The sequence below is a fragment of the Garra rufa genome, chromosome 12, assembly GCF_049309525.1.
Source record: "Garra rufa chromosome 12, GarRuf1.0, whole genome shotgun sequence".
NCBI classification, from domain to species: Eukaryota; Metazoa; Chordata; class Actinopteri; order Cypriniformes; family Cyprinidae; genus Garra; species Garra rufa.
This window is the reverse complement of record NC_133372.1, coordinates 27414495-27441630: the sequence shown is the minus strand read 5'-3', so window position 1 is coordinate 27441630 and position 27136 is coordinate 27414495. Positions and strand designations below refer to the sequence as shown.

General features: G+C 36.9%; 1 protein-coding gene across 1 annotated transcript in view; it reads left to right on the top strand.

Moving 5' to 3' along the window:
* ror1 (receptor tyrosine kinase-like orphan receptor 1) overlaps positions 1–22723 on the top strand; it is a 183492-nt gene extending 160769 nt beyond the window's left edge. Inside the window, 5 exon segments of the mRNA XM_073851812.1 lie at positions 9480–9607; positions 11358–11675; positions 11760–12005; positions 14794–15005; positions 18221–22723. Coding sequence (XP_073707913.1) covers positions 9480–9607; positions 11358–11675; positions 11760–12005; positions 14794–15005; positions 18221–19657 — 2341 coding nt within the window. The 3' untranslated portion in view covers positions 19658–22723.
* Positions 22724–27136: the final 4413 nt, after the last annotated feature.

Below are 27136 nucleotides of genomic sequence, written 5' to 3'. Positions count from 1 at the left end.
AACATAATTATTTGTTGTTCATATGATTAGCATGTTGTTAACATGATTTAGCATGTTGTCCTAGCATAGTCATTAAGCTTTAGTAGCAATAAAAAACTCTCTAAGTCTAGTTGTCCGTCGGCGCCGATAGCCTTGTGGGCAGAGTGTCGACATATAGCGCTGTTGCGCTCCAGGCGTCCCGTGTTTGAATCCCGACTCGAGGACCTTTCCCATTCCCACCCCCATCTCTCTCCCACTTCGCTTCCCGTCATGTCTGATCTGTCCTATCATAATAAAGGCAAAAATGTCAAAAAATAAATCTAAAAAAAAAAAAAAAGTCTAGTTGTCCAAAAGTTTTAACCCCCTCAGTGAAATTCTATGGAATTTTAGTGGTTTTGATAGTCTGTTTTATAAAAACTATAAGCTGGATCAGTTGTAAAATATTTAGCAACTCAAATCAGACTAGTCTATAGATCTGACCCACGTTTGGTGGTTGTAGCTTGAAAACTCTAGGAGGAGATGCATTTTAAAATTTAGTCTCAGAAGAAGCAGCAGCTTAAATAGCATTTTAGTAAGTTGGCTTTCTCAATTATTTGTTGTTAGCAGGATTAGCATGTTGCTAACATGTTTTATTATGTTGCTAGCATGGTTTAGCATGCTGTCCTTAGCATGCTGTCCTAGCATAGTCATTAAGCTTTGCTTAAACAGCTTAAACACTTTGCAAATCTTATTGTCCAAAAGTTTTAACCCCCTCAATGAAAGTCTATGGAATTTGTGGTGGTTTTGATAGTCTGGTTTACAAAAAAGTTGGACCAGTTAAAAAACACATAGCAACCTGAGTCAGACCAGTCTGAAGGTCTGACCCAAGTTTGGTGGTTGTAGCTTGAAAGCTCTAGGAGGAGATACATTTTTAAATTTAGTCTCGGAAGAAGAAGTTGCTTAAAGGTTGTATCAGCGATTTCTAGCCTAAAACATAAAGTGTCAATTTCAGCTGACCTTTCTTCACGATCCGCTCGCTGCCTGCCCCATAAATTGTCTGTGAAAAAAATGCGTCTCTCTGGTCAGCCTAGGGTCCGAGATATGCCAAAAAAACAATCGGCACTACCAACCTTTCCACAGATAAACAAACAGTGTTCCAACCAATCAGCGTCACACTTTATGTTTTAGGCTAGAAATCGCTGATACAACCTTTAAATAGCATTTCAGTAAGTTGGGTTTCTCAATCTAACTTAATTATTTGTTGTTAGCATGATTAGCATGTTGTCCTAGCATAGTCATTAAGCTTTGCTAGTGATAAACAGCTTAAATATTCTGTAAGTCTTATTGTCCAAACGTTTTAACCCCCTCAATAAAAGTATATGGGATTTTTGGTGGTTTTGATAGTCTGGTGTACAAAAACCATAAACCAGATCAGTTAGAAAAGATACAGCAACCAGAGTCAGACCAGTTTGAAGGTCTGACCCAAATTTGGTGGTTGTAGCATGAAAGCTCTAGGAAGAGATACATTTTAAAATTTAGTCTCAGAAAAAGAAGCTGCTTAAATAGCATTTCAGTAAGTTGGCTTTCTCAAGCCAACATAATTATTTGTTGTTAGCATGATTAGCATGTTGGTAACATGTTTTAGTATGTTGCTAGCATGATTAGCATGTTGTCACAGCATAGTCATTATGCTTTGCTAGTGATAAACAGCTTAAATACTCTGTAAGTCTTATTGTCCAAACGTTTTAACCCCCTCAAAAGTCTATGCGATTTTTGGTGGGTTTGATAGTCTGGTTTACAAAAAGTCGGATCAGTTAAAAAAGACATGAGTCTGACCCAAGTTTGGTGGCTGTAGCTTGAAAGCTGTAGGAGGACATACATTTTGAAATTCAGTCTCAGAAGAAGCAGCAGCTTATATAACATTTTCAGTATTCATATGACTGGCTTTTTTACATTAATACGCTGTCAAGACAAGCATTTAGATTTTTTTAAATCTCTGCTAAGATCACATGTCTAGTCTTTGACTATAGTTTGCATGCCCCGTTTCTTTCTGGGAGATCTCAAGGGTCACAGGGTTGTGTCCTTTGCTTCTGTAATAGAGGCTGCTTTTGTGGTAGTGTAACATGAGGACTCTTTCCTCTTTTTCTTCGTGGCTCCTAATGAGAGTCCCTCGGTGGCTGTCTTTCCCTTCCTCCCGAGATGCAGTCACGGACCACAGGCCCCCCTGTATCAGGGACAAACCAATCCACTGTTACCTATATTCCCCCCATTGTTAAATATACTACCATTGACCCGGGTCAAACATTAGCTGAGAAGTAAACCTGACTGTGAATTCTATCTTCTCTTTTTCAAAAATCCTTCTCAAGGTCTTCAGTCTAGTCCTCATTATACAAGATTTTATGTGTCTTACATCTGGCATACAGAAGAGTCTGAAAAACCTCAAAAACCAGTTTCAAAAAAATGTAAGTGTGCAGATACATAGCCAATGAAACACTCTATTTTACAGATTCAGGCAGTCTGCCCGTCTTCACAAAACTACTCTGGAATGCCCTCAGACTTACAGTAACAACAACGTTGAGATGTTTTGGAAAGTGTTTCATCAAAACAGCACCGATAATATGGGAATTAACATTTATAGTGCATGAAATGGCAAGCTCACCGTCACTGAGAAGTGATATGCAAGCACCACCGTTGTTTTCATGGTACACAAAGTATTTGAGATGAAAATACCGAGTGTTAGAAACTCCAGAGGTGCATGTAATAATTTTATATGAGCGCATAAAATATGACATGAATTTGGATGAGATCTGAAACTCTAAGTACATGCATCACCGTTGAGCCCATAAAATATTAAAGAGAGCTGATCTAACGCAAGGCTTTAGGAGGGATCCTTTAGTCATGGAAAACAGCCTTTGCATGTTTAGAGATAAATCTTTCAAAAATATATTGTGGTTCCCATATACAACAAGTTGACAGAGGGCAGTATGTTATTTCAACTAAACATGAATTTTCAACATTATTATACAAGAGTCTGCTGTAGATTTAGGCTTAAAGGAGAAGTTCACTTCCACAGCAAAAATTTACAGATAATGTACTCACCCCCTTGTCATCCAAGATGTATTTCTTTCTTCAGTCATAAAGAAATTATGTTTTTTGAGGAAAACATATCAGGATCTTTCTCCATATAGCGGACTTCTATGGTGCCCCGAGTTTGAACATCCAAAATGCAGTTTAAATGCGGCTTCAAACGATCCCAGCTGAGAAAGAAGGGTCTTATCTATAGAAATGATTGTTTTAGTTTTTTTTAATTACAATTTATATACTTTTTAACCTCAAACACTCATCTTGTCTTGCTGTGGCTAAACTCACCCCCTTGTCATCCAAGATGTTCATGTCTTTCTTTCTGTAGTCATAAAGAAATTATGTTTTTTGAGAAAAACATGTTAGGATTTTTCTCCATATAGTGGACTTCTATGGTGCCCCGAGTTTGAACATCCAAAATGCAGTTTAAATGCAGCTTCAAACGATCCCTGGCGAGGAAGAAGGGTCTTAACTAGCGAAACCATTGGTTATTAATTAATTTTTTCAATTACAATTTATATACTTTTTAACCTCAAATGCTCATCTTGTCTTGCTCTGCCTGAACTCTAGCCTGGAAAAAATCCAGACCCTAATCTATTAAGATTAAGGGTCTGGCATGAGCAATGAAAAGGGCCTAACTCGAGGGGCGACACCAAGCATGCATTTGAAACTCTCACTGCACGCAATTGGATTAAGCCACGACCAATCACAGCAATGCACACACAGCGGAGCTAACTGATAGATTAAACTCTTGCCGTATCCAGTCGGCAAAACGGCAAAAGCGTCCTTCTTGCAAAGGAACGATTCGAGCGCGGTTTTCTGTTCCTCTTTCATATGAAAAAGTCGAACTCGTTCATTGTAGCGGCCAAAGCTGTTTCAAACAACTGGTGTTCATCTGTAGCCATCTTTCAATGTTTACTAAATGATTTCGGACGTCGCAGCGCTGTTGTCATCAGTTTAGCTCGCCTCTGGCCCGCCTAAATCAGATACACCGATTTGATTGGTTCCCAGAACTGCTTACGTAATGCAGTAGCGTGCATCATTGCTCGATGCCAGAGTGTCTTGCAGAGACTATTCAAATTGTGCTCTCGCGAGACCTCTGGATTTCCAGGGTACCTGAACTCTGTTTTTTCGGGTTAAAGACAGTTAGGGTATATCAAAAAACTCCCATCTTATTTTCTCCCTCAACTTAAAAAATCATTTCAAAATTGTGACCCTGGACCACAAAACCAGTCATAAGGTTAAATTTTACAAAACTGAGATGTATATATAATATGAAAGCTAAGTAAATAAGCTTTCTATTGGTGTATGGTTTGTTAGGATATGACAATATTTGGCCGAGATACATCTATTTGAAAATCTGGAATCTGAGGGTGCAAAAAAATCAAAATCCTGAGAAAATCACCTTTAAAGTTCTCCAAATTAGGTTCTTAACAATGCATATTACTAATCAAAAATTACATTTTGATACATTTACAGTAGGAATTTTACAAAAAATCTCCATGGAACATGATCTTTACTTAATTTCCTAATGATTTTTGGCATAAAAGGAAAATCAATCATTTTGACCCATGCAATGTATTTTTGGCTATTGCTACAAACATACCCCAGCGACTTAAGACTGGTTTTGTGGTCCAGGGTCACAATTATCCTACATCGCTGCAGAAGTACCGACCCAGCGTTTGCAAAGTGAATATGCAAAGTAGATCAAACAAAAAAGGTAAAACAGCGATGTAGGATGATTTTAAAGTTGAGGGAGAAAATTACATGGGAGTTTTTCGACATACCCTAATTGCTCTTGAACAGGAAAAAAGTTCAGAGTTCAGACAGTGCAAGACAAGATGAGCATTTTAAGTAAAAAAGGATGTAAATTGTAATTAAAAAAATAAATAAATAACCAATGGTTTCTCTAGTTAAGACCCTTCTTCCTCGCCAGGGAAGGTTTGAAGCCGCATTTAAGCTGCATTTTGGATGTTCAAACTTGGGGCACCATAGAAGTCCACTATATGGAGAAAAATCCTAAAATGTTTTCCTCAAAAAACATAAATTCTTTATGACTAAAGAAAGAAAGACATGAACATCTTGGATGACAAGGGGGTGAGTACATTATCTGTACTCAGAAAGCTGTGTTTGTAAGAATCAAATCCATAATAAAAAAAAAAAAGAGTTAAAACTCTCATTCTAAAGGCACCCATTTACTGCATAAGATCCATTTGTGAGCAAATGATGTAATGCTAATTTCTCTAAATCTGTTTCAATGAAGAAACAAAATGATCTATATCTTAGATGGCCTGAGGTGAATTCCATTTTTGGGTGAGTTATTCCTATTTTTACATTTATTATGATGTTCTATAGAGAAGTGTATTCTCAGTGTATTTTCATCACTTTTCTACAGTCTTTCCAGTCTTTTTTTAATCATTTCTTAAAGATGAGTCCAGATTTCCATTTCTATGTCAGTTACCAATCTTTGTAGTCTAGTGTACGAAAGTCCCTCAGTGGACAAACAGATGATATCAAGCTGACTTTTAGACCAGTTTTGCTCTACTTTACGATCTTAATAATTTCCATGATGTTCCCAGAACTGGAAATCACATGTTTTCCATGATCGTGGGAGCTCTTCAAGTGAGCTTATCTACAATTAGTTTTTTAATGTTGGCCAGTGAGTCTCTTGATCTTGTAATGGAATAAGTGGAAATATCTGTTCATAAAATCAATCGTCAGCAGTCAGATCTGCTTATTTCCAACTCACATGTCAGCACACTAGGTTTTGAGATTCCAAACAGAGTATCTCACTGTCCATACTGATCAACCTTTTCTGCTGTTCAACGTATTTTTAAGTGGAGCAGCATATGGCGCAAGAAAAAAAGAAGTGTAGGAAACATCTTAAGAGGTGTTTTTGACCCCTCAATGGATAGAGAAGGAATGAGAGTGGCTGAAGAGATGGAGGAGGCTTCAGGCCAGGCAGATTGGAGATTGTTTCCGGGTTGGGAATATCTTGATACATTTATTAGGCTCCAGGGTATGTGCAGAAATGCTGATGACACAAATCCATTCTCCGTGTTAGTATGCAGCTCTGACATCTTCATGAGCTTAACTTCTTAACAAGGCTCGATCTTATAAATCACAACTTTGTTTGAGCCAAGATATTAATTTCAGGGCATCTGGCTGACCTCACATCACATGCATCAAACAGAGGTTTGATGGTGAAATAGCTGAGTTCCCAACCAGGACAACAGGCCGAGATATTCTCCTGTTGTTTGGATTTTATTTGTTATACTTTCCCCCATTTAACATCTTCAAATCATACTGGCTATCATATCTTATCTGTGTAGGGACATTTCCACCACCTAATTTTAAAAATGCTTTGATAAATAATAATTATAAGATGAAAAGTCAAAATTATGAGATACTAAGTCACAATTGTGATATAAAAGGTTGAACATAATGTATGTATGACATAAAAGTTATAATTATGAGATTTAAAAAGTTTTTAAATACTTAGTGTCCCATAACTACAGCATTTCAGCAATTCATGACTTTTTAAAATCTCCTTTACACTGATTTTTCTATCTCATAACTTTGATTGTCATATTATAATTAGTATCTCACAATTTCAGCATTTCATATTATTAGATCTCCAGGAACAGGGCTGAGCAGCCCTGACTTACTGTCTCATAATTTAATTTTTTAATTAATATTTTTTCTTATATGGTGGAAATTATAAGAAAAATAAATTTTTCTTATAATTAATATCTCATAATTTCAGCATTTCATATCATAATTTTTTTTATCTCATGATTTATACTTGTCATAAATGTTTTCATGATTTTGACTTTTTATGTCATAATTATGGCTTACTATCATAATTTAGATTTTTAGTGTCATTTTTTTGTGTAATAATGATGACTTACTGTCTCATCATTTTTAATGTCACGTTTTGTTTCTTTTATGGTGGAAATAGACTTATTAAAAAAGTTATTTTTTAATGTCATAATTAGCATTTATAATAAGTAATTAGTAATTTCAGTATTTGATATTGTAATGATTTTTCATGATTTAGGCTTGGTCATGAATATTTGTCATACTTTGATTTTTTATGTCATAATTATGACTTACTACCTCAATTTAGTTTTTTAGTGTCACATTTTTTATTTTCTCTTACATGGTGGAAATAGGCTAATTTAAAAGGTTAATTTTAATATCATAATTAGTATCTCATAATTTAAGTATTTTAATATCATAATGATTTTTTCTCATGATTTAATCTTTGTCATAAATGTTTGTCATACTTTTGACTTTGTATGCCATAATTACTACTTACTGTCTCAAAATTTAGATTTTTAGTGTTTCTTACATGGTGGGAATAGGCTTATTTTAAAAAAGTACATTTTTAATATCATAATTAGTATCTCATAATTTCAGCATTTCATATCATGGTTTTTTTAATCTTGTGATTTATACTTTTTCATAGTTTTTTGTCATAATTTTGTCTTTTTATGTTATAATTATTACTTTTATATCTTATAGTTTTTAGTGTCATTTTTTTCTCAATTTTTGTCAATAAAATGTCAAATAATAAGAAAGTTAATGTTTAAAAAAAATGTTTTTAATAAATAAATCAGTACAGTTTTTCCTCTGTGGTCTCAAAATGTTGGACCCCTTTATATAATTGTTTTTGGATGGTTTTGGCAACACACTCAAGAATAGGACAACCTGAAGGATTAAACATCCATCTTTAACATATCTTCAACATCTTAAACATGTTTAATGTCCATCCCTCTCAGGTTGATTTCCCTGCTACTCAGCACACAGGGGAGCATTTTTAGACTCCTCACTCCTTCCTGTCTCGACTCAATAGGTTTAACAGGAGAGTTTGAGGATCCTGCTGGAATTTCGAAATGTGCTAGATCTAAAGCGCATGTTGAAAGGCATATCATGTTTTGTATGTACTAAGACTGAACTTTCTCTTGTTCTCTTCCTTTTCTTACATCACTGTCACAGATCAATTAGCACAGTTTGTGCTGCAGCTCACACTTTTCCTTTAATTATCACTCACTTCCAATTGGCACTGATGAGTAAAGAAATGCCCTGGACTTCCTTCTGTATATACAAACCACAAGCTTTGTGAGAAACGCAAACACACGCAGGCTTGATGAACTGGAGTGTGTTCAAGTATATATGCGTGTCTAAGACAGCAAGAGAGAATGCAAAGGGAAAGAGAAAGTTGAAAAAAGAACAAATATTATGCAAAAATAGGTTGTACTTCTCCACAACAACTGTTCCTCCTTGTCATTTAGCTTTCTGTGGGTGGCCACAGTTACCAGTGCATTCTCCTGTGACGCACATGCTGGAGAGCTGTGAAACTTTTCCAGTGTCTGTCACTGCGCTGGATTCCTGTGCTGGCCTGAATGAGCACACTCCATTGAACTGTTCGATTGAACTGTTTTTACATAATACTTGACAGAACACATTTTTGAAAGGGATAGTTCACCTAAAAATGGAAATTCTGTCTTTAATTACTCACCCTCATGTCGTTCCAAACCCGTAAGACCTTAGTTCATCTTCGGAACACAAATGAAGATGTTTTTGATGAAAACCCTGCATAGACAAAACTGACACATTCAGTGCCCAGAAAGGTACTAAATATACACTCGTAGCCTCATAAAATTAAGGTATATGGTATATAATGTTGAGTACTTAGTAAAAAGTTAGTATTTCTTTCCAAACATGTCCAGATTGAGTGCTAATACCTGGATTGACGTTTTCTCCTCAGACACTGCTTTGACTTTCAACCTCTGACCTTTCACGCCTGCTTTTCATTAACACCACCAACCATTTTAATTGATTCCGATTTTGTCTGTTTATTTGAACTGTTCAAAACCATATCATTGTTTTCTCTCATTTTATCTTACATGTTATTAATTCAAATTGTTTTGGTTTACCGCACTGCAAATCACTGGAGTCCAGCAGTGAGTCAGTCTTCGCTTTCTTCTCGTAGTGTATATATGGATGACATACGCTTTTGCGAGAACCACCCGTTCATATGGTTTAAATTACAGGGTATGACATGCAGACACAGAACAAAACGTCTTTTTGTATTATTTATGATATGTTGAATGCTTTAAATGATATATCCAGGTCTGCATTATATACTATTTGAATGTATTTTTCATATGTTGGATTTGTATTGTATAGGCTGATTAAATCTGCCAGTTCTGTGAGATCGCAGCTGTGTCGTGCTACAGATTTATGTGATACAATGGCGTTTACCGCCCTCTAGTGTTGAAGTTAAAATTACAACATTACATAAATTCCCTCACAGAGAGACTACAACGTTGTGATAAAAGCAAGTGTGGGCTGTATATTGTTTGTTTAAGGCCTCCTAACCCTAATTCACCATGATTAACATGTGCATTTCATGTTTATTTTGTTTTTTCTAGAGAGGATTTTGATGAGGAAGGTTTCTGCCAGCCGTACAGAGGGATCGCGTGTGCTCGCTTCATAGGAAACAGGAGTATCTTCGTGGACTCGCTGCAGATGCAGGGCGAGATTGAGACTCAAATCACAGGTAGCACTTTAAAAAAACTTCAGTTCACTTCTCAGTCCTTACAAAAGATATTTCAAAACAACTATACTGTACAGACTTCAAGCGAAACGCAGCTGATAAAATCAGTCTGAAACATTAGATAAGGCTTTTTGCCAGCTAGGCTGTGTTTTTGGACATTTACGATGATCCTAAATGGAGGTTTTTATGATATTCTTTGAATTACCATATAGATACCAAGTTATGGGAATATAGTAGTTATTCAGGACCATCTTATACAGTTGGAGTCAAAAGTTTATGCACCTTGCACCTTGCAGAATCTGCAAAATGTTAAGTAATTTACCAAAATAAGAGGGATCATGATCTTTTTTATTTAGTACTAACCTGAATAAGATATTTTACATAAAAGATGCGCATATATAGTCCACAAGAGAAAATAATAATTGAATTGATAAAAATGACCCCGTTCAAAAGTTTACATACACTTGATTCTTAATACTGTTGTTACCTGAAGGATCCACAGCTGTGTTTTTTTTTTTTTTTTTTTTGCCCTCTGTTCTTCAGAAAAATCCTTCAGGTCACACAAATTCTTTTTTTTTTTTTTTTTTTTAGCTTTTTTTGTGTATTTGAACCCTTTCCAACAATGACTATGCTTTTAGATCCATCTTTTCACACTGAGAAGAACTGAGGGACTTGTATCCAACTATTACAGAAGGTTCAAATGCCCACTTATGCTTTTTAAGGAACACAATACATTAATAAAACTTTCTGAATTTGAAGATCAGGGTAAATTGAATTTATTTTATTTTCTGGGAAACATGTATGTATCTTCTAAATGAAATATATATATATATATATATACATATATATATATATATATATATATGCATATGTGTCCCCCAGTTGTCCTCAGTGTGAAAAGTTGAATCTCAAAATCATACAGTCACTACTGGAAAGGGTTCAATTACACAAAAATGCTGAAAAACCAAATAATTTGTGAGACCTGAAGGATTTCTCTGGTGAAAAATGGGCAGTTTAACTGTTCAGGATAAACAAGGGACTCATGAACAACTATCACTAAACAAAAAAACACAGCTGTGGATCATTCAGGTATAAACACAGTATTAAGAATCAAGTGTATGCAAACTTTTGAACAAGGTCATTTTTATAAATTGAACTATTATTTTCTCTTGTGGACGTATGTTAATTACTTTTATGTGAATATCTTACTCAGGTCAGTACTAAATAAAAAAAATAACATGATTTTGTAAGATCTCTCTTATTTTGCTAAAATAATTACCATGTTGCAGATTCTGCAAGGTGTATGTAAACTTTTGACTTAAACTGTATATCTGCAATAGTATTACAATCTGATACCATCACTATGCTAATGTCTACCTTACTTTTTCAATAGAAAAGTTATGTCTGAGAGAGTTTTGTTTTAAGGCTAAATCTTGCTGTCATACACACATGGACTGGACTAAGACTGGCTTCAGTTTTAAATTTGTATTGTTTTCTGTGAGAAAGTTTCCAGTTGTAGCCATTTTAGATCACATAGGCATTCACTGTGGTTTTCTCTCAAGAGTGAGCAGTCAATTTGTTTTTGAATCACACAGCTTCTTGCGAAACCACAACAATTCACCAGAACTTTGTCTCTTTGTTGTTGTGCGTAAGATATAATTTTACTAGACTGTTGCATAGCTCGTTGGAATCCACAATAGCTTTAAAAATCTGAAGGAAACCCTGTGTAAAGTCTTGTTTCTGTTTTTTTCAGCGGCGTTCACTATGATTGGCACATCTAATCACCTGTCAGATCGCTGCTCCCAGTTTGCCATCCCATCCTTGTGCCACTTTGCCTTCCCCACGTGTGACCGCAGCTCTGGCATGGACAAACCGCGGGATTTGTGCAAGGACGAGTGTGAGATTCTGGAGAACGATCTGTGTAAGACAGAGTATATCATCGCTCGCTCCAACCCTCTCATCCTCAAGCGCCTCAAACTGCCCAACTGTGAAGACCTGGCCGCTTCGGACAGTCCCGAGGCTGCCAACTGCATGAGAATAGGCATCCCAATAGCTGAGACCATAAATAAAAGTATGTATTTTGTATAATTATTAAGTAAAAAAATGTCAAAATGTTGTTATATTGAAAAACTAAAACAATTCTCTTTTATTTTAGGCCACAAATGTTATAACAACAGTGGTTCGGACTATCGCGGGACAGTCAGCGTAACTAAATCTGGTCGTCAGTGTCAGCCATGGAACTCACAGTACCCCCACAGCCACACCTTCCTAGCTATGCGTTACCCAGAGCTCAACGGGGGACATTCCTACTGTCGCAACCCCGGCAACAAGCACGACGCTCCCTGGTGCTTCACCCTAGATGACGCTGTGCGCATGGAGCTCTGCGACATTCCTCCATGTGGTGAGATGCACTGCTTAAATGGACAAATTGACTATGTTCAAAAAATATGTAAATAAATTAGGGCCGGGACTTTAACGCGTTAATTTAGATTAATTAATTACACAAAAATAACGCGTTAATTTTTTTTAATGCATTTTAATCGCACTTAATTTTGCACCGCGGAACGTTTCTCACTGGATGAGTTTCAGCGGCGGACCGATTATACTGGAGCACCAACTAGCGTTTAGACAAAGGAATGCGCATATCACCGCAGCACATCGAGCCTCAGGTATCACCTCAATGCTTTTACAGAAGGTCTACCTACCTATAGGGTACCTGAATTTCTGAAATGAAGGCTAGTATATTTCTAAATATCCCAGTGTCTCCCCTACCATTATCTTAGGGGGCACGTTTACAATGTCTCCTCCAAGAAAACACGGACTGGATCGCGGACTCCATTCATCAAAAACGAATTTACTATAGCGCGGAATGCCACGTAATCATCTCCAAAGCTACTGTCAGTGTCACTTTTACCGTTTCATTTGAGAAAACTAGCATCATATCATACTTTACACACAGAAACTTCACGACAACCTGTCAAAATACGGTACGGTTTTACATGAAACAGAACAATATTCCTATTTAAATAATTGACAAAAAACAATATATATGATAAAAAAATAAATATAACAACAAGATTAACCACTTAATTGTAGAAAAAAATACTATGATTATTATTATTTATTGATTTTAACAGCAAACCTCTGTTGTTTGTTTGCCAAAAATTAAAAAGGTTTATTTTTCATTTGATTAAAAATAAAATAAATGTTTATGCTTTCATTTGATTATGAGAAAAATTAAAACACAAGAATTTATAAAAAAAATAGCAAAAGATTGTAAAGCCCTATTGTTCAAAATGTTAAAATAGAGTTTTGGATTTATTTTTTCACTGAAATAAATGTTTTCGTTATGGGAAACGCTGAATCCTATTGCTACAGTTAATGGAAATATTGCACTGGTCTGTTGGACTTGGTTGAACAAAAATAAACAATATTTTGTTGCTTCAGTTTATGTATTCAGTCATTATTCAATGGTGTACTAAAAATCCATATGAAAAAACTTACTTCTCACTGTTCTCAGGTCAAATATTTATATGCGATTAAAATGCGATTAATTTCGATTAATTAATTACAAAGCCTCTGATTAATTAGATTAATTTTTTTAATCGAGTCCCGGCCCTAAAATAAATACATATAAATAAATGTTTCCAAAATATACAGTAAGCATGCTTTTGAGTTTTTGAGTACCGGTAAGATCTACTGAGTTTGCTAATAAGCTGTATCCCATAATGTAATGTACTATTGGTATTATTTATAGGCCTGTATTATTATAGTATTTATTAAAGATTTTGAATTTGATTTAATTTTTATACTGTATTTATTAGGGTCGACCGATATGTGCTTTTCAGGGCCGATGCTAATACCGATAACGATTATTACGAGTCAAATAGGCCGATAACCAATATTTTGAACCGTATATATGGCTGTTGTAAAAATTTAAATTAATGTCAAAGTTAAGAATAACAAGGGTTCTGACAAAAACTTTCCTTAAATGTTTTCATATTATTTTATCGGCAAATCTGTTTTGAAAATGACCGATACCGATAACCATGAAAATGCTTAATATCATGCCGATAATCGCTCAGGCCAATAATCCGTCGACCCCTAGTATTTATAATAAAGCTCTAATTAATTTTTATTTTTAACTTTTTAAGCCAACGTTTCTAATTGTCATTTTAATTTAAGGTTAATTTTTTTTAAGTTTTATAATAATATAAATTTTATTTCAGCTTTATTTTAATTATAAAAAATAAAAAAAATTACACAAAATTGAAGATGATAACTGGGCACCACTCACTGATCAAACATGCATGTGATAAGGTCAGTGTGTGATTAAATAGATTGTTTTACATGCTTTTCAGAACTGATGGCGATACAGATTATTACAGATCAAATAGGCAGATAACCAATATTTTGAACCGATATATATGTCTGGTGTAAAAATGAAAATTAATGTCAAAATTAAGAATAAAAAACTTTCTTTAAATGCTTTTAGAATAATTTTATTGGCAAATCAGTTTTGAAAATGAATGATACCGATAACCATAAAAAAAGCTTAATATCGGTGCCGATAATCAGCCATCCTGACAAACGGTCAACCCTTGTATTTATATATAGTTTTAATTAACTTTTATTTTAGTTTTTATTACAGTTAGTTGCAAAGGCAACATTTCTAATTTTCGTTTGAATTTAAGGTTTTCTAATAATATACATTTTATTTTAGCTTTATTTTAATTATAAAAATAATTTAATTTTTTTTTATATATAGTTTTAGTTTTACAATACTTGACCTCAGATTTCAAGTGTGATGAGAACAATAAATGACTTAAAGTAATATCAGCTTTTTATTGTTACTTTTTTAATTATTTCATTGGTCTGCAAAAAGTTTAAATATTTTTTATACAAATAACCAAATTTGACATTTGGTTAAAAATGCAAAATATGTTTGAGTTGACAACTTGGCACCACTCACTGATCAAACATGCATGTAATAAGGTAAATGCATGAATATTTGACATGCTTTTTTAAAAATTAGTATGCAGTGTACAGTATTTTTTCAGTATTCTAGTATTTGATTCTAAACATAGCCAAACATAGGTAAGCTGTAAAAGATATTTTAATGAGCACTGCCTTAGCTTGAATACAAATGTTGTTATAAAAGGACTATCTTATGGTCTTATTGTCCTCAGATTTGCCCAAGCATGGCAGCAGCAGCAGTATGGGGATCCTGTACATCCTGGTACCAAGCGTTGCTATACCTTTGGCCATCGCCCTGCTGTTCTTCTTCATCTGTGTGTGCCGAAACAACCAGAAAGCCGCACGTCCACCAGCCCCACGCCAGCCCAAACCAGTACGTGGCCAGAACGTGGAGATGTCCATGCTCACGGCATACAAACCAAAGGTGAGATGTTACCACTAACATATCATAACCAATTATGCTCTCTAATGCGCTCTAAATGTGCTGAAATAAATGTTTAAGTCACTCCTGATTGGCTTGCTTTAGAGAATTGGGTGCTAAAACAACATATACCATGTGTAAACAAACAATGGTATTATCGGCTGTGTCTATTTTGATTTATATTTCTATTCTTGTGCTTTTTGTCCATTGGAGTAGTGGGGCATTCTCATAATGTTTGAATTAGTGTGCATTCCTGGGTTAAGGGCGCTGCACAAACAGGAGGCAAAATGACAGGATGAGCATATGGAGGCAATCTCTTCCAGGCCTGGAGAGGAATCTAAATATAATCATATTGTTATCATTCCATTTAGATCATTCAAAGCAGATTCAAATGAGATTTTCGCTTGAAAAAGTTTTTCCTTGCTTTTTCATTTTGGTTGCTGGTTAGAGAGACACTTTTACAAACAAATATTTTAATAAGATGATGGTAGTTCTATTTAGTTCCAGTATTAATCAGACACTCTGAAGTGCTGTTTGTATCTGTAACACACTGAGACCTCTCATCTACAGTCTCAGCTGCAGGCCAAAGTTCAGACTAAGGTCATACAAAGGTCAGCACTCACTCGAGTAATATCCAAAACAGGGATGAGACATGTTTAACCTCAGGCAGAGTTGACGCTAACATAAAACATCTGTTCTTTCAAAGAAAGAGACTCCTATCTTTTATTTGATACGATTCATCTCTCTGTTGAATGTAGCTGTGACCTTTTGTCAAACTTTTTATTTCCTGTTTCATGAGCCAGTCTTACAGAGTCATATAGGGGATAAAACAATATAGGGCCATAGTGACTGTCATGTAAGTGGTTAGACGGCTTCAGCGAAGTACATAAATGTACATGACACTGAGAATATTTTAAGAGTAAACAGAGGTTTTATGCATTTCTGTGGTCAGGGGTTGAGGTTTTAGCATGTCTTGTTTTTCAGCAACAGAGTAAAAGATTATAAACAAAGCTATAACAGTTGACAACTGTTTCTTTATGAATTTAAACTAACTAAAAAAAGTATCAAAGCATGACTCAAAACAAATTCGCTCAAATTGTTTCATAATCGAATTTAATTATCAATTTAATATTTAATTATTCAAGCTCATTTCCATAATCTATATATTTATATAAGTACCTTTGGTGTTATTTAAGTGAGGCTTTAATAACAATAATTAGGTATTATTAAGATTTCTTTAAAGGGGCTATATGCAATTTTCTGACACCTGTGGCCAAAAAACTGAACTGCTCTTCCTTTCTGCTCGCTCTCGCAGCGCGTCGATGTTCACTCTAGTCCTTGCTCAGCGCCGGTCGCTCTCAATCTTCGATCTTTTTCGGGCACTTGTCAGGGGTTTAACTTTTTTAGTCTTCTGTGGAGTTACTGTTGGTGTCAGAGTTGTCCTGGGTCTCTTCTGTGTATTCGCACAATCCATTGCACTGCTTGCGAGTGTAGGCTAATTGCTGACTAGCAGTGGTGGCAGAGTGATCTGAAATGTTTAACATGAACGCGCTTGACGTCACATCCGCAGACAGTGCGCGAAAAATCCGACCCGACAGAAAATAGGAAAAATAGGATACAGGCTTATAGGTGCACCCACTGTGAGCTGACAAGGTGTCAGTATGCTCATCAGGAGATGTTTGAGTCATAAGTGGTCAAATAAAAAGGCTATTGTTACGTTTATTTTGGGGAAAAAGTTGCATATAGCCCCTTTAATAATGTAATCTTTTGCAAATCTCATAACTATTTTAAATTTTCAGCTTATTCATTTATATATTTAGCAAAAAAATGGTTCATGATCATAATATACAGCATCAAATTTACATAAAATACAACGTGATGAGATTTGCCCTCAGCCAAAACTATTTGCTCTGGAACAAATAATAGATTAGAGACCAAAGACTGCCCGTTAGATTTACCCAAAACAAATTAAATCTCATGTTTAACCATTATAGAGACATCAGAGCCAGCAACAAATTCTGCTGATCTGGTCGAGGTAAGGCTGCTCTTGGCAGGTTCATGTGCACTGAACGGACACTGACATTCTGGAACTAACATCTCTGAAAACTTAATAGATGTTTATTAACAAACCGCATAAAGTCTAAACAAGCACATTCTCACGTGCATTCTCAGCATTCTCAAAATTATAGTGGAATTGGGTGTCCGCCATGACACTCCCTGTGAGAAATACCGCAAATTGAGTGATACAAACGGTGAAAAGGTTATCACTGAAATATATTTCACTCCTCTCAGTCAATCAGATTCGAGGACCAGAAAGAACTATTGTATAAATATATGAACAAAGAATCTGTTTTAATACTCAAACAAAATGAAATATTTATGTACAGAATTCTACTAAGACAGTTAAAGGAGAAGTTCACTTCTAGAACAAAAATGTACAGATAATTTCTTACCCCCTTGTCATCCAAGATGTTCATGTCTTTCGTTCTTCATTCGTTAAGAAATTATGTTTTTTGAGGAAAACAGTTCAGGACTTCTATGGTGCACACAAGTTCGAACTTCCAAAATGCAGTTTAAATGCAGCTTCAAAAGGCTCTAAACGATCCCAGCTAAAGACAAAGGGTGTTATCTAGTGAAACTATAGGTTATTTTCTACAAAACAAATTACAATTTATATACTTTTTAACCTCAAATGCTCGTCTTGTCTAGCTCTGTGTGTACTCCGTGTATTCCGGTTCAAGACAGTTACGGTAGGGTGATTCTGAAGTTGGAGGAGAAAATGAGATAGGAGTTTTTCGACATAACCGTCTTGAAACGAAGTTCACGCAGAGCTAGTCAAGACAAGCATTAGAGGTTAAAAAGTATGTAAATTGTCAATTTTTTTTTTTTTAGAAAATAACCAATTGTTTTGCCAGATAAGAACCTTCTTCCTCGGCTGGGATCATTTAGATCTTGTTGAAGCTGCATTTTGGAAATTCAAACTTGCAGGTACCATAGAAGCTCACTATATGGAGAGAAATCCTGAAATGTTTTCCTCAAAAAACATAATTTCTCTATTTCTGAAGAAAGAAAGACATTAATATCTTGGATGACAAAGAGATGAGTAAATTATCTGTAAATTTTTGTTCTTGAAGTGAACTTTTCCTGCAATGGATGTATTGTATTACTTATTTATTATATATATAGGCTTACTCTTCTATTTTTTTTCTTATCTGTAGAGCAAAGCCAAAGAGCTTCCTCTGTCTGCAGTGCACTTCATGGAGGAGTTGGGTGAGAGCAACTTTGGTAAGATGTACAAAGGCCACCTGTACCTCCCAGGCATGGAACAAGCTCAGCTAGTGGCCATAAAAACACTGAAGGACATCTCAAGTGCACAGCACTGGGGCGATTTCCAGCAGGAAGCATCTGTCCTGGCAGAACTTCATCATCCCAATGTGGTTTGTCTTCTGGGTGTCGTAACCCAGGAGCAGCCAGTCTGCATGCTCTTTGAGTTTCTAGCCCAAGGGGACCTCCACGAGTTCCTCATCATGCGCTCCCCCCACTCAGACGTGGGCTGCAGTAGTGACGAAGACGGTACTGTCAAGTCCAGCCTCGACCATGCAGACTTCCTTCACCTGGCCATTCAAGTCGCAGCCGGGATGGAGTACCTCGCAAGCCATTTTTACGTCCACAAAGACCTTGCGGCAAGAAACGTTCTGGTTGGTGAACAACTTCACATCAAGATCTCCGACCTTGGATTGTCGAGAGATATCTACGCCTCGGATTATTACAGAGTCCAGCCCAAAACGCTTGTTCCTATTCGTTGGATGCCACCAGAAGCCATCATTTATGGGAAGTATACAACAGACTCTGACATTTGGGCATTCGGTGTGGTTCTCTGGGAGATCTTCAGCTTTGGCCTGCAGCCCTATTATGGTTTCAGCAACCAGGAAGTGATAGAGATGGTGCGGAAGAGGCAGCTCCTGCCCTGCCCAGAGGATTGCCCCCCTCGCATGTATGTGCTCATGACGGAGTGCTGGCAGGAAGGTCCCGCTCGCCGGCCAAGATTCAAAGACATCCATTCCCGACTACGTGCTTGGGAGGGTTTGTCTTCCCACGCCAGCTCTAGCACGCCATCCGGAGGCAACGCCACCACCCAGACTACCTCTCTGAGCGCCAGCCCCGTCAGCAACCTCAGCAGCCCGCGCTATGCCGGATACATCTACGGAGCTCCGCAGAGCATCCCACCGGGACAAATTGCGGGCTTCATGGCAGCGCCGATGCCTCAAAACCAGCGTTTTATACCTGTAAATGGATACCCTATCCCAACAGGGTATGCTGCTTTTCCCACTGCCCATTTTGCTCCGGCTCAGGGCCCTCCACAGGTGGTGCAGCACTGTCCTCCGCCGAAGAGCCGGTCGCCCAGCAGCGCCAGCGGGTCAACTAGCACGGGTCACGTAACCAGCGTCCCCTCCACAGGCTCCAATCATGATGCCAATACACCTTTGCTTTCTCATTGTGTCACTCTGACGCCAATGACAGTGCCAGGTGGCACAATGCAAGTTTTTGGACATATGGCACAGAAGGCCATGCAAATAGACCCGAGTCAGGCAGCGCTTTTGGCTGACACTAATAGACTGATCTACAGTGAATCCATCATTACTGCCGATTTGTGAATACATGTTGTGTCCTGAATATTGATTTATTGAATTATTGATATTTTAATGTTTTTTCTTCCTTGTAAATATGAAATAGCCTGAACAAAATGCGAAAGTTTATATTTTAATGTTGTTTTATAAACGTGTCTTAAAGGAAACTTGTATATTCACAAATTCTCTGTGAAGTTCATGCCACTTTTTTCGATTTCGAGTATGACTAAACGTGGCCTTAAAATATCCTTTTTTCGACCAGAACTTTGAAATCATGCCCTTTCACGGTTATTTTCGACAGAGCTGTGGGTTTATCATCAGTTTTGTCTGCTTTTTTACTTTTTGACGACTTCCTGGAAGGCTTCCGAATGTCTTAGGGTGTGTTTATACGTTATATAGTTTGGTTCATTTGGTCTGGACCAAAATGGAAAATGATAAATTTGGTCCTGGTCCATTTTCAGCATTCACACTGGCATTTTTGACACCGAACCTAAAGATGCTGAACCTAAAGGCATAGTGATATGTTCACAACCTGATTGGTCGGGTTGAGTGATGTATATTTCATGACGGAACTCACCGAACACTCCAAATTAGAGGAAAAAGTGCGTTTGATTTAAAGTCGAATACACCTAATGCCGTCTGCTGGACTAAGTGTGCTCATCGTTGCATTTATGTGATTTTATTTTCATTACCTACAAACTCACAAAGGGCTCATAAAAGACACTTTACCTCCTCACTGCTCCACAATTGCCACAATTGGTGCACAGCAGGGTTTGGATGGCAGCGTTCACACTTACTCAAAAGAACCGCACTAACAGAGCAATTGCACCAGAGTTTGTTTTAATCAAACCGAACATGACAAGTGTGAACACACCCTTAGTCTCTGTCCCGTCATTGCATTTTGGACTTATTGAATCAGTTTAACGGCATTATTATTGCATTGGAATACAACCCTATAGCCGATGTTCCCAAATTAAAGTAGGGTGACCATACGTGCCATTTTCCAGGGACACGTTCTGGCCAGGATGTTGTCTAAAATAACATGGTTTTGGCTGTTTGCACTGTGCAGACCGATCGTTGTATGACATCTAAGTACCATAAGAGCTAGAGAGCAGATAGTCTCAGCCTCAGGCGTCACGCCTACGGAACGTTGGCTAAACGTCTGATGCATATGGTACACTTAACTGGAAACACTTCAGGAATGTCGAAGTCGTGATCTGATTAGTTGAATTTGATCGGATATCCGGAACACGCAAGTGTCGCGTTTATTTTCGGTCCGCCGGGAAACAAAGCGCAGACTGATTTACTCGCGTTTTGCTAAAAGGTGCTTATGCAGACGTCGTTGTTGTTATACACATTTGCGACGTTCGCGAACAGATTACTGACTTACTGCTTGTTCTCCCTCTTCTTCGTTAACTTTCAATGCTGGTTATTTCAATGACTGACTCGTTGCATGCCAGTCTGTTGTTGTGGGGGCATTTCCCCGAAACGTGACGCTGAACGAAACGAACTGTGATTGGTTGTTTGACATGTCGGTCAAACAGCCTTATGGGCGGGACTTGGCCAATTAAAGCTGCCATGAATTCCAGACCTTCAGCCGTCAGTCTGAAGGTCTGGCTACGCGAGACTAGAGAGCAGACAGCTACTTATGCTTTTGAATCCCTCTCCAGGTACTTTGATGTTATACAATGATTGGTCTGCACGGCGCCACTTCAAGTTGAACACACCTGATATGCAGGGTTGCCAGGTTTTCACAACCAAACCCGCCCAATTTGTAATCAAAACTAGCCCACTTGCATTTTGGAGGTGCTCCCCCAGTAAAAATCACATTCTGGGGGTTAAATTTGCATTCCAAGGGGCTAAAATATTTAAAAAAAAACACACGGCAACAGTGTTAAAGTAGCCCAACTGTGCTGAAAAAATCACAGACTTGGCAACACTCCTGATATGTACGCATATTTGCATCACTTTAGGTGTTCTTTGTAGATCCCCCTTCTCATGTGCCACGAATGGTCGATTATGTACAATGCCTGCATGTTATTGGTCAAACTACTTTTTAATCATTAGCTTTAGCAAGTATAAAAACAGGAAAACAAAGCCAAAACCTGGATATTTTAGGCAATATAGAAATCCTGGCCAGAATGTGTCGGAAAATGGCACGTATGGCACTCTAAATTAAAGTCTGTGTAAAGCAATACTAAATAAGTGTTCTGAGTTTGTCACACCACAGAAAACTGTGTTATTAACCACCCAAAAAAACTGATTAATGAAAAAAATTATCAAAATCTTATCAAAAAAGGTTGCTTTAATTATGGCCACCATGTGCCTGCATTTTATTATCAATTCAGGCATTTGTACATGTGGGAGAAAATGTGTTTTGTGCTATTCTGGTACTGTGGTGTTATTCAAATCATTGCAACACACCAGACGCCAACATTTTGCATTGGTAAGCCAAGGTACATTCTGAAACTGATTTCGGACAGGCTTCTGAGGTGGCATGACAGTCTAATGAGCTACAAAATAGCGAGAATAACTTTGGTGCTAACCAAACAAATATTTAAATACCATAATATTCATTTCTTGCTAGGAGTTAGAGATAGTTCGCCTAAAAATGAACATTTTGTCATCATTTACTCACTTGGTGTTCGGCAGAAGAAAGAAACTCATCCAGGAACAACTGGAGGGCGAGTTATTTACGACAAAATGTTTATTTTTGGGCAAAATTAAGCAGAAACCTACATTTAAACACAAACTGACTGCTAGCTTGCAGCTGTTTTTTCCTTTCAGTTAAGCTGTCATGAAATCGCACACGAATAACGGGAATCATAAACAGATGAAGAAAGACACTATCATTAGATTCAGATGTGCCTTTTTGTCTCCCTACCTCCGTGTATTCAGCTTTCGGACAAAGCCCAGACTATTTATATAATTATGTGTCGTTGAATAATATAACCGAAATTCGGGCAACATAAAACATTCACTTACTATGTATATTCTATATGTGCCTTAACCCAAAGCATATCCTAATATTTTAAACTGCCAGGATAACATTTTATTTGTCAAGTCGTCAATGTTTCACATCACTGTTTGGCAAAGCATATGTGAAATCTGTCATAACTGACGCAGATTTCTTTTTCTACAATAAACTCCTCACTACCTATAGAATGTAATGCCTAGCAATTCCTCTAGAGGTCAGTGTCACTCTGCGACATTGATTAAATGAAGTTTGTCTCATGTTAATACTGTAGGCGCCTGCAATTTTCAGCTTTCGTTTGATGTTTAACTTTATTCTCTCTCTTAAATTTGTAACTTGTTTAATCTCCTAAAACCTAACAGAAACAGAGATTAAACAAATGTAAGTAAGCAGCTGTCATGTTCATTCTCATTTAGGTTTGTTGCTATGCAACTGTTTAATTCAACGACACCCTTTTCCTGTGTTGAAGACAATCAAGAATTTATCTTTTATGCAGGGTGCAGTGTTTGTGAAGACATGATTGATCTTGTGACCTATGAAATGCCTTTGGGACAATCTCATGATGCGTCATGACATTTCATGAACAGACGCTATGCATGAAAAACTGATGTGTAGATCAATGGTTTATTTTTATATGATTTGTCACAATTTTACATCAATGTTGCAGTCTTATTATTGTACGTCTAAACAGTGTGTTGACATTATAAAAGCCACTTAAAGAAGCAGCTTGATTCAGTGTCATCATTAACATGTTTTTTCAAGGTTCAATTCATGTTTTTATCTATAATATTTAAGGTACTGCTCTCTTATTTTATGCCAGACTTAAAATTAACATTAAAGGGTTACTCCGCCCAAAAATGAAAATGTTGTGATTAATCACATACCCTCATGTCGTTCCAAACACGTAAAAGCTTTGTTCGTCTTCGGAACACAAATTTTGATTACAATTTGTAATTTGAGTTTTACTACAAATACCATAAAGTGTAGCAAAACCTTTTTTAATTTGTGGTTACCATAGTTTAACTATAGTAACAATGGTTTTTGGTTTTTAGTGAAAACGGTTAAATAAAAAAAAAATGGGGTTGTATTGTTGTTAGCCTTAGATCCCTCTAAACGTGTTATTAAACAATGTGAATATTTTCTGCTAAATTCCTACTCTTTACAAAATTATGCCATTTTGTAGCAAATTGGCTGCTATTGATAATATTTGCAAGCAGTTGTATGCTTAACTAAGAAAACAAAACTACAATAGTCTATTTACAGATGTATCTGACCTGTAAATGTAGTACTGAACAGGACAGTTTCGACTCTCTGCTCCACCTGGGCGCTCCATTCCAGTGTCTTGCATTCTTTTGGCGGACGCGCGGAAGGGCGGAGCGTGCGCGTGGCGAATTTGTTGTCAGTAAAGACAAACCGGATAACGATTTATTAGAGTATTATTATTGAATGGCGAATTTGGAAATAATCACTTTAGTACACTCGGCAGGCAACAGAAACAACAACAACAATATATATATGAAAATAAAATATAAATTTAAAAAAAGAAATGGCAGCGAGCCAAATTGGCTGCCAGGCCACCGGGAATTGTCCCGGTTCTCCCGATGGCCAGTCCGCCCCTGGACACTGTCAAGGCCCAGAAAAGTATGAAAGATATCGTCAAAATAATCCGTCTTCCATCAGTGATTCAACCATAATTTTACAAAGCTACAAGAAAACTTTGTACCCAAAGAAAACAAAAAAAGCTTTATTTAACGATTCGTCTCCTCCGTGTCACCGTAGCACCATTTTGGAGATTATCCCTTGAATGCAAACAGTGTATGCCAGGTTTTCACAACAAAACCCGTCCAATTGCAACTCAAAACTAGCCCAAAAGTAGCCCGATCGCATTTCGAGGGCGTCCCCCGTTAAAAATTGCGTTCCATGAGGTAAAATACTCGTTTTGTGGTCGGGTTCATCTAGTAAAATTAGTATTCCGGGGGCTAAATATTACGTTATTGAGGACGCTTCAACCCGCGGACATGAAAAACAGCCCGCGGAAACAGAATAAAAGAAGCCCAATTTCGCGGACATGGTAACACACTGGAGTACGCTGTTCTCTGTCAGCTGCGTCACTAGGATACGCTGTTTTCCTTTGAATCAAAGCGTAAATAAACGTATTCGTGTGTTGCGGCTGACAGACAATAGTGTACGCTGTTTGCGTCCAGTGGATATTATCCAAAATGGCGCTACGGTGACGCGGAGGAGACTAGTTGAATAAAGTTGTTTTTCTTTGCGTACAAAAAGTATTCTCGTAGCTACGTAAAATTATGGTTGGACCACTGATGGCAGATGGACTATTCTGACGACGTCTTTCATACTTTTCTGGGCATTGACATTGCTTTTTACTTGGCAGTCAAAAAGCTACCGTTTTTTCATTCAAAATATCTTAAAATTGTGTTCGGGAGACGAACGAAGCTTTTTTACGGGTTTGGAACGACATGGGGGTAAGTGATTACCTTGCTGAAAAAAACAGCTAAAACCAGCCTAGGCTGGTTGGCTGGTCTTAGCTGGTTTCATGAAAACCGGGAGCTTTTTGACTGTCCCACTGTAATGAACAGCTGCTCAGGCTGATTTTAGCTGGTGGTCTCCCAGCCTGACCAGCTAAGACAAGACTGGCCAGGCTAAAAAGTGGCCAAAAACTCTCTAAAAGAAACCACCCTGCTGACCAGCTAAAACCAGCCAAACAGCTTAGGCTGGTTTTAGCTGTTTTCTTTCAGCAGGGTATATTAACAAAATTTATTTTTGGAGTGGAGTAACCCTTTAAATCATGGTTATTCCCGAGTGTTTCACATATGCCACCAGAAGAGGGCAATATAGTATAGAATATTTTCCGGTCCTTCCTTGTTAAAAAAGGCTTATAAGCCAAATCTTTTTATTTAAACCTTCTTTTGGGGAAAATTTGTAAACAGAAGTTAAAACTGACAAAATCTCCCCAAACCTCCTTTTGGGGATGTCCACAAGTAAACAAATTGTTAAGTTAAAATTGTAAACATGCAAGTTTTCTGTTAGGGTTAGGTTATAATATATAATATTTAACTAGCTGTATATAAAAAAGCAATTGGGAAAATTGTAATAAGTCTATGCAGTGTGGCCATTTAGCTAGCTAGGTAAACATGTGTGTCTGCATGTGAATGTTTTACATTATAGTGCTGCACGCATTTCAATGGTACGTCAAACAATTTTCCTTGGCAGTGGATAAACAAATCATTTAAAAAGACTAACAAGTCCAGCATGTTCCAAAGGAAAAGAACAGAGATGATGTGCACATGACTATGATTACTCCCATAAAGACTCAATCTCAACCAGCAGGAAAAAAAACTCCTTTGACCTTGAACCACTGATCTATATAATGACTGGATTGCTCATTGCGTTCTAAAATGCCGTTAGGCAGTGAAGCCACCGGAAGTGTTCGATCCGCCATCTTACTATTCCCTACCGGCAGAGTGCGCCATTGATTTCGCATGTAAACCACTGACCTAAAATCACCCGATTTGAAGCGTTTCATTCACACATCATTAGTTTTGAGGATATGTGTATGTAAATAAATTATACTTAAGATGTTATCTGGAATGTTTATGGTCTTTTCGGGCTGGATAAGCGATATATATTGAAATCGTTTAGGTGGGTGTGTCAGCCACGCACTTGCAGACACAGGTGAGTTAACTGAACCAAAACGAAAATATATTTATGTACCCAATTATGCAGGAAATTATAAACAAAACCGTGTATATGGTATTAGTAGCCTACCTGAAATTGTTTCGATTGTACAATATTGCTCTTGTACTATAAATTAAAATCTTTGAAATAAAGCTTAATGTCTTTAAGTAGTCAGCGCGGTATGGTGCGTTTTTTTTTAACAAGCAGCATCTATTTCAGTCTCTTCAAATCACCAAATTCTGTAATGATTTACTAACATTACTGTTTCCATGTGAGTAAAATGCTGCGTATATATGTTGAATTAATTATTAATTTAACGAACAAATCATTACCTGCTTCAAAATTAATAATGTTATTAATGAATATATAATAATATAACATACAATAAACGAATTAATAACAAAAGTATTGTTGAAACATGCAGTTAGCCTACTGTACGAATAAATACAACAAAATGACATAAACAGTGAATAACTGTACTAAGATGAATTAAGGTGTTCATTCAGATTTATGAGCACATTTTCTTTTGTAAACATATGTTGAACGCCCGATGTTTATGCTTATCTGATGTACATGACTGTAATGTAGGCTTTATGAACGTACATTTTTAATAAGCAGAGGGAATTCCCGACAATAAACAAATAACCGTTTACATGCTTAGGACGTTTGCGTTGTAAAAATGCACAGTGAGACTTCAGATATAAAAACGCTGACTTGTTATGTGATGTTTTCTCAATGAAATCGTATAATCTCCTATTCATTCAATGGAATGTATGCGAATAGTAGGGAATACTAATATGGCGGCGCGGTGGCTTCACTTTTATGACGTCATGAGC